This window comes from Erpetoichthys calabaricus, chromosome 2 (assembly GCF_900747795.2).
Source record: "Erpetoichthys calabaricus chromosome 2, fErpCal1.3, whole genome shotgun sequence".
NCBI classification, from domain to species: Eukaryota; Metazoa; Chordata; class Cladistia; order Polypteriformes; family Polypteridae; genus Erpetoichthys; species Erpetoichthys calabaricus.
This window is the reverse complement of record NC_041395.2, coordinates 168,937,626-168,952,827: the sequence shown is the minus strand read 5'-3', so window position 1 is coordinate 168,952,827 and position 15,202 is coordinate 168,937,626. Positions and strand designations below refer to the sequence as shown.

At 37.7% G+C, this 15,202-nt stretch overlaps 2 protein-coding genes across 2 annotated transcripts in view; both read right to left on the bottom strand.

The window, feature by feature from the left end:
- Positions 1 to 15,202, bottom strand: part of LOC114669500 (F-box only protein 44-like) — a 560,525-nt gene that overhangs the window by 117,293 nt on the left and 428,030 nt on the right. The gene's annotated exons all lie outside the window — the stretch shown is intronic.
- Positions 1 to 15,202, bottom strand: part of d2hgdh (D-2-hydroxyglutarate dehydrogenase) — a 51,695-nt gene that overhangs the window by 27,744 nt on the left and 8,749 nt on the right. Inside the window, exons 2-3 of the mRNA XM_028825723.2 lie at positions 13,725 to 14,063; positions 7,595 to 7,652 (exon numbers count right to left, since the gene is read on the bottom strand). Coding sequence (XP_028681556.1) covers positions 7,595 to 7,652; positions 13,725 to 14,052 — 386 coding nt within the window. The 5' untranslated portion in view covers positions 14,053 to 14,063. The remainder of the gene's footprint in view (positions 1 to 7,594; positions 7,653 to 13,724; positions 14,064 to 15,202) is intronic.

The following is a 15,202-nucleotide window of genomic DNA, read 5'->3' as shown; positions in this document are numbered from 1 at the left end:
GAAATATATAATACTATGTCATCTACGTATAGTGACATTTTCTGATAATCCTCTTTATCTACAGTATGATGCATTTTGAAAGTGAATGGCCAATATCTCAATGGCAATTGCAAAAGGCAGTGGTGATAGAGGGCACCCTTGTCGATTAAAACATTCTAGTTAGAAGTAGCTTGAGATAATGGTGTTAATACAGGCAGAGGCTTCTGAACTAGTATAAATTTGTGCAATGTGGTGAATAGGTAGCCCCATTCAACTCTGTCAAAGGCTTTTTCTGCATCCAAATATAACAAGATCTCTGTTGTGTTAGATTTTATGGGTGAATATACAGGTGCTGGTCATAAAATTAGAATATCATGACAAAGTTGATTTATTTCAGTAACTAGCAAAATACCCGCGCTTTGCAGCGGAGAAATCGTGTGTTAAAGAGGTTATGTAAACATATATATACATATCTACATATACACATATCTACATATACATATATACAGTGATCCCTCGCTATATCACGCTTCGCCTTTCGCGGCTTCACTCTATCGCGGATTTTATATGTAAGCATATTTAAATATATATCGCAGATTTTTTGCTGGTTCGCGGATTTCTGAGGACAATGGGTCTTTTAATTTCTGGTACATGCTTCCTCAGTTGGTTTGCCCAGTTGATTTCATACAAGGGACGCTATTGGCAGATGGCTGAGAAGCTGCCCAACTTACTTTTCTTTCTCTCTCTCTTGCGCTGACTATCTGTGATCCTGACGTAGGGGGTGTGAGCAGGGGGGCTGTTCATACACCTAGACGATACGGACGCTCGTCTAAAAATGCTGAAAGATTATCTTCACGTTGCTATCTTTTGTGCAGCTGCTTCCTGAAACGACATGCTGCACGGTGCTTCGCATACTTAAAAGCTCAAAGGGCACGTATTGATTTTTGACTGAAAAACAAACTCTGTCTCTCTCTGTCTCTCTCTCTCTCTCCCTGCTCCTGACGGAGGGGGTGTGAGCTGCCGCCTTCAACAGCTTTGTGCCGCGGTGCTTCGCATACTTAAAAGCCAAACAGCCCTATTGATTTGTTTGCTAGAGATTGTTTTCTCTATCTATGTGACATTCTGTGCTCCTGACACGCACTCCTTTGAAGAGGAAGATATGTTTGCATTCTTTTAATTGTGAGATGGAACTGTCATCTCTGTCTTGTCATGGAGCACAGTTTAAACTTTTGAAAAAGAGACAAATGTTTGTTTGCAGTGTTTGAATAACGTTCCTGTCTCTCTACAACCTCCTGTGTTTCTGCGCAAATCTGTGACCCAAGCATGACAATATAAAAATAACCATATAAACATATGGTTTCTACTTCGCGGATTTTCTTATTTCGCGGGTGGCTCTGGAACGCAACCCCCGCGATGGAGGAGGGATTACTGTATATATATGTATATAGCCAAATCCGTGCGCTTCGCAGCGGTGAAGTACTGCTTTTAAATTTTTATTAAGAAGAAAAGAAAACCTTTTTAAATTGAGGGAAAATATACCAATAACAATTTGTCAAGGATCTGTTTTTTTTGTGAAGCTGCCTTTACACAGCCTCTCCGCTGTTTTATAAACAAACGCCATATAAGGCCGTCCTTTCTCCTTGCTTAGCGGTTCTGTATTGTTTTACTGTTCGTTTATTACGATTGTTATAGTTATTGTGTAGCTATTTGAGACTCACTTTTCTGTTCAGGTACCCATTTCCTTTATGTAATCCACGGATTCTCCGCTATTTTTTGTTCGTTTATTACGATTATAGTTATTTATTGATTCCCTTCTTTAGCTGACTGCCTGCTCGTATAAGTCGCTCTGCTGTTTTTTTGTGAAGCAGCCTTTACACAGGTTCTCCACTGTTTTATAAACCAGGGGTGTCGAACTCCAGTCCTGGAGGGCCGCAGTGGCTGCAGGTTTTCATTCTTACCATCTTCTTAATTAGTGACCAGTTTTTTCTGCTATTTACTTCTTTTAATTAAATTGACTCTGGCCCTTTAGTTGTTTCTTTTTCCTTAATTAGCAGCCAAACAATAATGAGGCACAAAACAAGCCACCACATCACACAATATCTGAAAATAAAGAAAGGTGTTGGTCTCAGTAAGATTGATCTGTCAACTCACCAAAACACTTTGAACGATGTTCTTATCAAAAACAAAAAATCAACAGTTTTGGAAATGTCTGATGTTGCAGAACGAGAGCAGCAACAAGCCGTGGAATTAAATAACAGGTTTAATTAACAGCAAGCATCGGCTTCTCATTAAGAAACTGGTTGGAGTTTGAAGCCCAAGTTTAAGCTGGTCATCTGTTGGCTCGTTTCACATCTCATTTCTTAAATGATCCTGGCTATCATTTAAAGAGGAAACAAATCAATTCAGAGGACTGAATCTTCTAACATGGCTGTTAAAATAAAGGGGGGAAAAAAGTGAATTAGCAGTGAAAACTGGTCACTGATTAGGAAAAGGGTTAGATTGAAAACCTGCAGCCACTGCGGCCCTCCAGGCCTGGAGTTTGACACCTGTGTTATAAACGAACACCATATAAGGTCATCCTTTTTCCTTGCTTCGCCAAGGAAGCAGCCTTTTTATTTAATCCACGGGTTCTCCGCTGTTTTATTGTTCGTTTATTACGATTTTTATAGTTCTCTTTGTATACCACGTTGTCAGTTCAGCACTCCGGTTGTAATATGACCAAGCCGTGCAAGCTTACTGTTGAGAATGCAACGTATAGTTGTACAGGAGAAAAGCAATCTTGCCTCAAATCAATGGCAACCTTTTGTAGGTCTATGAACTTAATTTAAACTTTAGGTGTACACGGTGCTTTGTTTCCAAAGTACCTGCACTCATGAAAATGTCTGTATGCGTCAGTCGCTTCATATTCTTTTCCTACATTATCAATTGTGTAATGTGTTTTTTGAACAGGTTTGATTCATTGAAGTGATCACTCGTGCTGCGTTCAGTCAGTTCACGTGAGCCGCTCTCTTGTGTGATGTTGCGATGTCCACGGCTTTATTTAATGTTAGCTAAGACCCGGCACTTAAAAGTTTCTCGCTACAGCAATTTTAACTCCGTTACAAAGTGATCCAAAGTCTCGTTTATACCTCGTGTCTTCTCATTAAACTTGTATGTCGCGAATATGGTATTGCAAACGGCAGCAGGAGCGTTTCTATAAACTTAATTTAAACTTACGGTTTACACCGTGCTTTGTTTCCACAGTAGCTGCACTTATGAATATGCTTGTATGCGTCACTCGCTCGCTTCTTATTGTTCCGCTGCCTTCTCAATTGTGTAATGAATGTTTTCTTCAGCGCTCTTTGGGGCTCTTCCTTGTTTTCTACGTACTGCGTTCACAGTCAGTTCACGTGATTACGTGGGAGGCATGATAACGCGATACGCAACTCCGCCTCCCACGGCCATCAAGCTGCAATTTACTGTCTATTACAGTATATGGACAAAAAAGAGGTTCCAGTTATGACCGTTACGCATAGAATTTCAAAATGAAACCTGCCTAACTTTTGTAAGTAAGCTGTAAGGAATGTACCTGCCAAATTTCAGCCTTCCACCTACACGGGAAGTTGGACAATTAGTGATGAGTGAGTGAGTCAGTGAGGGCTTTGCCTTTTATTAGTATAGATACCAAAGGTTTGAAGCTAAGTATCTGCTTTTAATAAATATAGTTTGGTTTTGTGATATAACAGAAGGAAGCATTTTCTCAGTCCTTCTAGGCAGAACTTTAGAGAGTATTTTAACATCTTTATTCAGAAATAAAATTGGTCTGCATGATGCACATTGTAATAAGTCCTTATTTTTCTTTGGAAAGACGGTAATAAATACTTGGTGAAAAGGGTGAGATAGAAGTTTATTGTCTCTTGATTCTATAAATGCTGCTAATAATAGTGGAGCTAACTTAGTTGAAAATTGTTTATAAAATTCCACTGGGTAGCCATCAGGGCCTGCTTCTTTCCCACTCTGGAGAGAGTTTATAACATCCAGTAGTTCTGAGAATGTCAGAGGTTTGTCCAGGTCCTCTGCACTAAGAATATCTAGCTGTGGTATTTGTATAAAAAAACTCTTATCTTCTTTAAACTGGGAAGAATATAAGAACTTATGCTACTCCCTAAATGTGTGGTTATATTTTTATGGTCAATGATTTAGCTTCATCTGCATTGGTAATTTCTGTTATTGCCTTCTCTCCATGCTCATAGTAATGACGTTGTAATTTACAGGCAAGCTGTTCTGCTTCTTTTGTTGTCAAGAGGTTAAATTGTAATTTTAGAATGTCTTTTCCTATAAAGTGCCTAATTTGGAGATCTGGAGTATTCTTGATCTATTCTGGTAATTTCACTGATTAACTCTGATGTCTTCTTGGTCTCCAATTTATTTTTATGTTAAAGATATAAAATAATCTGTCCTTTAAAAAATGCCTTCTGAGTTTCCCAAAGTATTCCAGCAGAGACGTTTGAGGTTGCATTTGTCTCTAAAATATAATCAATTTGTTTGGAGGTGAATTCTGTGACGTTCTCATCTGCTGATGACAGGGGGTTAAAATGCCAGCTACAAAATTAATGTGTAGGGCATAGTGATTCAAGCTCCAAGATCAGAGGGGCATGATCAGAGATAACAAGAGCATCACACGTACAAGATATGATAGTGGGCACGAAAGTCATTATTGCTAAAAAAATAATAAATTCTTGAGTAACTATGATGTACTGGTGAGAAGATGCAATATTCTCGAGTTTGGATTTAAGAATCTCCATGGTCTGATAAGTTATACTCCATTACAATTTGTGTGATTGTCTTTGTGGTATTGGATGTTATCGTCACTGTAGCTGAATGTCTGTAAAGGTCTGGATTTAAAACACAATTAAAATCTCCAGCCATTTTAATTTTATGAGTGCTCATGTTGGAAATTAATGCAAATTAATGCAGTTATCAGAAGACACTTCATAAAAAAAATATATAATATAAATAATAATAAATAATATATACATGAATATATATTTTTTCTAAATTGTCTTTGGAGGAGACTACAAAAACTTATTAACAGAATAAAGGTTGTACTCATAACATTCTTTTAAGATGCAATTGTATGAAACATTAAGTTGAATTACTGGCTCAAAAAAATCAAATAAACTGTATATTCTCATTGGTAATTTTTTTTTCTTCAAAATGTATAAATTCTAATACTGAATATTCAGTAAATAGATAAATGATTGAAATGGATGTAAAATCTGAGTGAAAAAGGTTTAAGGGCATACTGAAAAGTGTAGTTAGTCAGAAAATGGGGTTAAAATATTAAAGATATGAAAGAGGCAATCTTGGTAAGAAAGCAAAAAAATTAACCTTGAAGTTGAAAACAAGTCAACTCTCAAATACTTTCCTAAATATATGTTGTGCTTTTGAAACTGCTTTCTTAAAATGAGTCTTAAGTCTTAAACTGATTCCTTAAAAAGAGTATTTCCTTTATTTTAAACAATATTTAGATTCCTCTATCATACAGTGCATCCAGAAAGTACTCACAGCACATCACTTTTAAGTATAAGTATTCACAGCCTTTGCTCAATACTTTGTCGATGCACCTTTGGCAGCAATTACAGCCTCAAGTCTTGTTGAATATGATGCCACAAGCTTGGCACACCTATCCTTGGCCAGTTTCGCCCATTCCTCTTTGCAGCACCTCTCAAGCTCCATCAGGTTGGATGGGAAGCGTCAGTGCACAGTCATTTTAAGATCTCTCCAGAGATGTTCAATCGGATTCAAGTCTAGGCTCTGGCTGGGCCACTCAAGGACATTCACAGAGTTGTCCTGAAGCCACTCCTTTGATATTTTGGCTGTGTGCTTAGGGTCATTGTCCTGCTGAAAGATGAACTGTCACTCCAGTCTCAGGTCAAGAGCGCTCTGGAGCAGGTTTTCATCCAAGATGTCTCTGTACATTGCTGCAGTCATCTTTCCCTTTATCCTGACTAGTCTCCCAGTTCCTTCCGCTGAAAAACATCCCCACAGCATGATGCTGCTGCCACCACCATGCTTCACTGTACGGATGGTGCCAGGTTTCCTCCAAACGTGATGCCTGGCATTCACACCAAAGAGTTCAATCTTTGTCTCATCAGACCAGAGAATTTTCTTTCTCATGGTCTGAGAGTCCTTCAGGTGCCTTTTGGCAAACTCCAGGCGGGCTGCCATGTGCCTTTTACTAAGGAGTGGCTTCCGTCTAGCCACTCTACCATACAGGCCTGATTGGTGGACTGCTGCAGAGATGGTTGTCCTTCTGGAAGGTTCTCCTCTCTCCACAGAGGACCCCTGGAGCTCTGACAGAGTGACCCTCGGGTTCTTGGTCACCTCCCTGACTAAGGCCCTTCTCCCCCGATCGCTCAGTTTAGATGGCCTGCCAGCTCTAGGAAGAGTCCTGGTGGTTTCGAACTTCTTCCACTTATGGATGATGGAGGCCACTGTGCTCATTGGGACCTTCAAAGCAGCAGAAATTTTTCTGTAACCTTCCCCAGATATGGGGAGGTCTACAGACAATTCCTTTGACTTCATGCTTGGTTTGTGCTCTGACATGAACTGTCAACTGTGGGACCTTATATAGACAGGTGTGTGCCTTTCCAAATCATGTCCAGTCAACTGAACTTACCACAGGTGGACTCCAATTAAGCTGCAGAAACATCTCAAGGATGATCAGGGGAAACAGGACGCACCTGAGCTCAATTTCGAGCTTCACGGCAAAGGCTGTGAATAGTTATGTACATGTGCTTTCTCAATTTTTTTATTTTTAATAAATTTGCAAAAACCTCAAGTAAACTTTTTTCACGTTGTCATTATGGGGTGTTGTGTGTAGAATTCTGAAGAAAAAAAATGAATTTAATCCATTTTGGAATAAGGCTGTAACATAACAAAATGTGGAAAAAGTGATGCACTGTGAATACTTTCCGGATGCACTGTACAGCTCAGTTAAAATACCAGCTCATGTGCCTAGCAGTAAATAGCATCATAGCAATTGGCAAACAAATATCAGTAACTATGATGTCAACTACACAAACATTAAAATACACAAATATAAAAATAACACATAATACTAATTATTTCTTGAATCCTGACACTTAGCACAAGTTAGAAAAAGACAATAGTGCACACTGATAGCACCTTTCTGAAACCCACCATGCGACGAAACACCTAGACTGGGACCCGTGTGCAGCAGTTGACGCCTGCTCACAGTTTTTATGTCCAATTGACTATATGTCGGGGATAAGGGTAGACATACTGTACAATGTCCTCTATTAGAACTACAGTACACATGGCCTGGGTGCAGAGCTGTATATTTCAAATATTCCTCCACAAACCCCAAGGACATGCTGATTATCAGGCCAAATTTCTATTAAATGACCACTACACTACAGGCACTGCAATGCTCTTTTCAAATGATGCTTAATGGCACATGATGTTGAAACAACCAAATTTGAGTGAAGAATCAGACTCTGAGATGAATTATTGGATATTTTACTTGGTGATGTTACTGTGGTTTAAAAATCCTGCAGACTAAAACCTAAACATAAAAGGAACAAGTTAAAATCTCTGGCTCATACTATACCTTAGAATGTGAGAAATCTCCTCTGTGGTCTGTGGTCTTAAGAGTAGTTTACTTGATCCTACATAAAATAAAAGCAATCATTAATGTTGATAAATATACTATTTAAAACCTGGATTTCATGCAAATTTCAGATAGCACCAAAGTAGGTCCAGAATGGAAAAAGTTTTCAATCGAACAATCCAAATACAGTGTACTAATTCCCCCTTGGTTAATATGTCCAAGGAAAGATTAACATATGAAAGTCCCCTTGCACCTCTTTTCAATCACTTTACTATGTAGTATCCTCTATGAAGGAGTATCAATCGTGATAAAAAAAAATATAGAAGTAGAAGCAACAAGGATCCTCCAAAGAGTAAATTTATATTGCTCAGGTCTAAATTATAGAGATTTTCAATTCATTTTAATTTAAGCATGTATTTATAAATATGTATAGTGTGATGAGCTTTAAACTGAAATGTGCCTTACAAAAATTTCCTTAAGTGAAACAAACAGGAAAATTCTTATTTCTATATCTTGTCTCTTTTATGTCCAACTGGAAAAAATTGAAGTGAATAGCCTAGATTTTTGTAATGAAAACTTTAAAGAAATTTCAAACAGTGCAATTTGACACTAAATTCATTTGTGATTCAGAGTATTATAGAGACTCTATAATATAGTGATCAGACTCCAGAGTTATATTATGATAAGTTCTTCAAGCTTGCAATATCATATTAGGCATACTAGTGTGAGATGTTAGTTTTATTATGATCATTTTTTTAATCAAGTAAGGAACAGAAGTGACAAAAGACTTTTTCAACAAAAAGCTGAAAGATATATACAGTGCATCCAGAAAGTATTCAGAGCGCATCACTTTTTCCACATTTTGTTATGTTACAGCCTTATTCCAAAATGGATTAAATTCATTTTTTTCCCCTCAGAATCCTATACACAACACCCCATAATGACAACGTGAAAAAAGTTTACTTGAGGTTTTTGCAAATTTATTAAAAATAAAAAAATTGAGAAAGCACATGTACATAAGTATTCACAGCCTTTGCCATGAAGCTCAAAATTGAGCTCAGGTGCATCCTGTTTCCCCTGATCATGCTTGAGATGTTTCTGCAGCTTAATTGGAGTCCACCTGTGGTAAATTCAGTTGATTGGACATGATTTGGAAAGGCACACACCTGTCTATATAAGGTCCCACAGTTGACAGTTCATGCCAGAGCACAAACCAAGCATGAAGTCAAAGGAATTGTCTGTAGACCTCCGAGACAGGATTGTCTCGAGGCACATATCTGGGGAAGGTTACAGAAACATTTCTGCTGCTTTGAAGGTCCCAATGAGCACAGTGGCCTCCATCATCCGTAAGTGGAAGAAGTTCGAAACCACCAGGACTCTTCCTAGAGCTGGCAGGCCATCTAAACTGAGTGATCGGGGGAGAAGGGCCTTAGTCAGGGAGGTGACCAAGAACCCGATGGTCACTCTGTCAGAGGTCCTCTGTGGAGAGAGGAGAACCTTCCAGTAGGACAACCATCTCTGCAACAATCCACCAATCAGGCCTGTATGGTAGAGTGGCCAGACGGAAGCCACTCCTTAGTAAAAGGCACATGGCAGCCCGCCTGGAGTTTGCCAAAAAGCACCTGAAGGACTCTCAGACCAGGAGAAAGAAAATTCTCTGGTCTAATGAGACAAAGATTGAACTCTTTGGTGTGAATGCCAGGCGTCACATTTGGGGGAAACCTGACACCATCCCTACAGTGAAGCATGGTGGTGGCAGCATCATGCTGTGGGGATGTTTTTCAGTGGCAGGAACTGGGAGACTAGTCAGGATAAAGGGAAAGATGACTGCAGCAATGTACAAAGACATCCTGGATGAAAACCTGCTCCAGAGCGCTCTTGACCTCATACTGGGGCGACGGTTCATCTTTCAGCAGGACAACGACCCGAAGCACACAGCCAAGATATCAAAGGAGTGGCTTCAGGACAACTCTGTGAATGTCCTTGAGTGGCCCAGCCAGAGCCCAGACTTGAATCCGATTGAACATCTCTGGAGAGATCTTAAAATGGCTGTGCACAGACGCTTCCCATCCAACCTGATGGAGCTTGAGAGGTGCTGCAAAGAGGAATGGGCGAAACTGGCCAAGGATACGTGTGCCAAGCTTGTGGCATCATATTCAAAAAGACTTGAGGCTGTAATTGCTGCCAAAGGTGCATCGACAAAGTATTGAGCAAAGGCTGTGAATACTAATGTACATGTGATTTCTCAGTTTTTTTATTTTTAAAATATTTGCAAAAACCTCAAGTAAACTTTTTTCACATTGTCATTATGGGGTGTTGTGTGTAAAATTCTGAAGAACAAAATGAATTTAATCCATTTTGGAATAAGGCTGTAGCATAACAAAATGTGGAAAAAGTGATGCGCTGTGAATACTTTCCGGATGCACTGTATCACTGATTATAGCAAATGGCTTTTCTCCTACTGACTATAGCACATATGTAAACACAGTTTTAGTCTGTAACAATTTTGTTTGCTTCCTTGAATCTTTCCTGCATCAGTTACAAAAATCTATATGCCATAAATAAATATTTAATAGAACAACATGAGAACATAGGATTTTTGACAAAGGAAAGGAGATAATTCAGTCCACAAGTTTGTTTGATTAGCTAATAACTAAGTTGTTCCAATCAAGGTTATTATAGTTTTGCCTTTTTATATTAATTTTTATTTCTATATTTTTTCTGACCTTACTTGGAAATTCAGTTTAGTTTTAGTTTTCCTTCATCGTGTATTTTTACTTTTGGTTTACTTTTTATTTCACAAAGGCATTTCTATTTTATTTTTATATCTATTAGTTTCAGTTTTAGTTTTAGTAATTATAACATGGAGCTCCTATGAAGTTTAGTTTTGCATCACGATCAGACAGAACTGTACACTTAACAGATTTGGATACAAGTTTAATTTTAGTGGAAGCTTACTACACTACATGGTTTACTATCTGGTTTTGTTTTTGTCTGATAAAAACAAGCATAATCAGATAACTGAATATGAACAATTTTATAATTTTTAAAATATTTTCTCATGAAAATCATGGGGGCTTAGGAAGAAAAGGGCTATTAGACTTAAATCAATGTGCAGACCCCACCTAGTTGTATTGAGGGAAACAAAGAAAAAACAGCATGTAGTGTCAAGGTTAGGGGCAGTGAGACTTGAATAGCCCAACATAAAGGACAGTAAATCCATAATGAGCAGAGCAAGAGCAGGTAACAGGAATACGGACAGGCATAAAACAACAGAGACAGCATCTGAGATTAAGAACAATATATACATTATCTAAACCTGTTTATCCAGAGCAGGATCGCAGGAAATCTGGAGCCTATCGCAGCAGGTTTGGATGTAAGGCAGGAAAAGTCCCTGGTATGCAATATGTATGATAAGGCTGATGTTAAGAACAAAAATAATATGATATTTCAACTATCTATTTAGAGAGAGAAAAAAACATTGAAAAAAGGGAGACAAATATTTTAAAATATAATTCTGCTAATGGATTATTTTCACAATATCAGGTATTTTGAATTGTGAATATGAACTAAAAAAGATAAATTAATAAATATAGAATACATACAAAAACCCATTAGTATGTTTAGTTTTTCATCACTTGGCAGACTCTCTTCACCTACCTACCTTTGTTTGTATTGCTTCATTGTTAAATGATGTTTTTAAAGCAAAAGAGATTGGTCAGCAACAGTATGCTGATCTTGTATGATGACCTAGTCAGTCTCTCGATCAGTGCCGTTTAATTTTCAAAAACCGGGAGTGGTCTCCCCTCGACTTTCTTGTGTACTCAGATATGGGGATGGATATTTAAGGAGTAAGACAATGATTATATTTTTATATTATGTATATTAAGGAACCATCAACAACAAATCAAATTAATAATATATTGAACAATTATTATAAAAGTAAAGTTGAATAAATTGAAATCTGCAGCTGCATGAATAAAAAAATTTTAAAAATCGAGTATGTGTTCAGATAAAGTACCATTTCCGGGTGATGGATTTGGCCCAAAAGTTAATATACTGTAGATCTACAATTGTCGTGTAACAACCACATGCCGAATTTCATCCTTCTATTTTTGGACTCTGGGAGGTCTAGAACGTCAAGATTCATCAAAATATCAAGGTTGAATTTTTTCATGATTACTATACTTTCTCTATACTTTGTATATGAGAAAGTAAAAAAAGATTTCTCCTGTGCAAAGTGGCAGGTAACTTGCTGTCAACAAAAAGCAGTCACCTGAGAAATAAACTGAAACGTTACTCACTCGTGATTTTTCTGTCCATATGGTAAACGTTTTGTTGACCAGCACATTCTGATTTCAGCCGTTTGAATTACATCTTGCTATACAGTACAACAAGCGCAAAGAAAGGCAGCACGTAAATCGCTTTCTATTTCACACGCTTTATGCACCCGAATTCAGCTTGCTCTGTCACTGGAAATGCTATGTGAACAGCTGCCCTCCGTCACCAGCCGTCGTTCACTGGATGAATATGTGCGGGCAGCTTGTGGTGTATGACTGTCTGTTTTAGAGTTATAAGGGTTAAAGACTAACATCAAGGATATTCATTCAAAAATGAAAACTAATATTATTTTAGTAAATTATTATTTTATTTAAGTTAGTTTTTCCAGAGGCGGCACGGTGGCGCAGTGGGTAGCGCTGCTGCCTCGCAGTTGGGAGACCTGGGGACCCGGGTTCGCTTCCCGGGTCCTCCCTGCGTGGAGTTTGCATGTTCTCCCCGTGTCTGCGTGGGTTTCCTCCGGGCGCTCCGGTTTCCTCCCACAGTCCAAAGACATGCAGGTTAGGTGGATTGGCGATTCTAAATTGGCCCTAGTGTGTGCTTGGTATGTGGGTGTGTTTGTGTGTGTCCTGCGGTGGGTTGGCACCCTGCCCAGGATTGGTTCCTGCCTTGTGCCCTGTGTTGGCTGGGATTGGCTCCAGCAGACCCCCGTGACCCTGTGTTCGGATTCAGCGGGTTGGAAAATGGATGGATGGATGGATAGTTTTTCCAGCTACTTTAATAGTTTCGTTTAGTTTTAGTTTTTCATTTCGGTTTTGTTAATTATTTTATTTCAGTTTACGAAAATGTTTTTTTAATAATAGTTTCAGTTTTGATTTTAGTTTTCGTTAACTATAATAGCCTTGGTTCCAATACCTCTTAAATTTTTTTTTTTTTTTTTTTTTATAAATTGCAAATGTTATTCTTTCAACTGACTCATTTGTGATTCACTAACTTTAAGAATTCTCCTAGATCAATTTTATCTTTAATACTTTACTTTAGGAATCCATTATAAGCCTCTATTAAGAGATTCCCTGTTATAAAATACATATGAGGCCTTTTAACATGATATAAAACAATGAAAATAAAAGCAGCATATTTCAAGTCTTCTTATTTTTAGTAACTTATTATTATTATTAGCATAGTTAGTAAAATATGTATTGACTGTTAAAAGCTGGTTTATAATGGATACCTAAATTAAAGTATGGTCACTTTATTAATCCTTGGATAATTTTAAAGACCTGGATTACATCCCTACATAGTCTTCTCTGATCCAGACTGACAATGTTTAATTTCCTGAGCCTATCAGAACAGATTATGCCTTTCATTCAATGGATTCACATTGCTGCTCTTTCATGTATAGCTTCTGAAGCATACTAAAAACCCAGTATGATCTTTGCTTTTTATCCTTTAGCTTCTCTAAACCTATTTCATAATTATGTAGTTATAGTTTTATAGGTCCTGTACTGTCACATGTACAGAGTACAGTGAAAATTTTAATTGCACATGCTAATCAACATTCAGTACATTACATCAGAGATGAATCAGGTGTTATTTGTAACCTGGAATAAAAAGTGAAAAGTTTAGTTTTAAATGTATTGCATTTTAACAGACTTCTAGTTAGTTTTAAATGTACTGCATTTGAATAGATGTCTTTTAAACTTATGTTATGTCCCCGATTGATTGACAAAGTACTGGTAAAAGTATTTAATAAAATCAGGGTAAAAATTAAATCTGTTTTTGTTTGGAAGACCCACTCCTCCAAAACTCATTTTTACTGATGATGAAGAAATAAAATTTCTTCTCATTATACCTTTGACACTTTTCAACCAGTCCACATTGTAAGACTCCAGAACATCAGGGTCAGTGATAGCTTGCCTGGGAAGAAGCTTCTCAAAGAAATCAATGTCATGCTCAGTTACCATGGCAAAAGGAAAACGATGGAGACTAGTGCTATGAGAGCGTGGTGTCTCTGCTTGCCATCTTTGATTGTGATGAAAATATCGGGCTGAACTCCACTTCACCAAATCATGATGAAAACAGCCAATCTTCGTGAATGAGCAGGAGGGCATAACCAGGTGACATTTCTTCCATTTTTTGCAGATGCTCCGGAACAAATGAAAGCTTTTCTGGATCATCATTTAAAGAATGCCTTAAAGGAAGGGGGGAAAAAAGATGTGGATCATATTCAGTACACAAATTCACAATTATCTAACAGGCCCATGACTTTACAAATGTTCCAGGAATGTCACATGTTTCCATTTAATGCAAATTCATTCTTTCAGATCCAGTTCTCCAGTTCAGGGTTGCAGAGAGTTGGCACCTATGCAGCTAGAACTGGGAGTCAAGATGTAAACCATCCCTGGATATGGCATGATGTATTATATTTATAGTACACTTGCTCATATATAAAGGATAATTAATAACATAAAACTGAATAAGATTTAAAGATCTTATCATTAACCAGTGTCTCCTTGTTAAAATGCAGTACTGAGAATATGTCTCACTTGAAACCAAATTTCAGTCACATAGGATGATTGTACAAATTATACACAGTTATTTTAGTGGGTTTACAGGACTCAATTCACATAATATAAATGCGTTTCGGGTGTGGGAGGAACATTAAGGGGTTTTAGAAACTGTTACAAATTCAATTCTTTTTAAAAGCCAAAATAAATAAATGATAAATGTGTTTAGAAATTGGATGGATGGATGATAAGTGATATTAATGAAAAATCCTCAGCCTTAAATGCCAAATAAATTCCAATGAAAAAAAGAGTTGTCTTTTACCTACCAGCATGGTCACAATTCCAGGGACCTGGATTCAATTTACGGCCTAGTCATAGTCTTCTTAGAACCTGCAAGTTACTCTCATGATTTCAGGTTCTTTGTCACCAAACAACCGCACGTGTGTTAGATTAACAAGTAACTCAACATGACTCAACATGAAACATGTCATCTAGACAGTGTTTCCGCCAACACTCTTAAGTGAATATGACTTGACTAGAACCTGCTTAGAACACAAGTCTGTAACAGAAAAAATGCCCATCTCCTTGCAGTCTTACACCTCCTTCAGTACATATTCCCTTTGTAAATGGATTGTTTTGACACATTAACAACACTTCAGTTCTTCACTTCTAAGAGCACTGCAAGTACCATGACACGTATTATGACTGAACTTGAGAACAAACCTTTTATCTGCTATATAATAAAGCGCTACTGTCTGTGTGTCTGGTACATCTGTGCAATTTGATTGGTGAGTTTGGCATTGGTCTGATTGGTCAGTTTCAC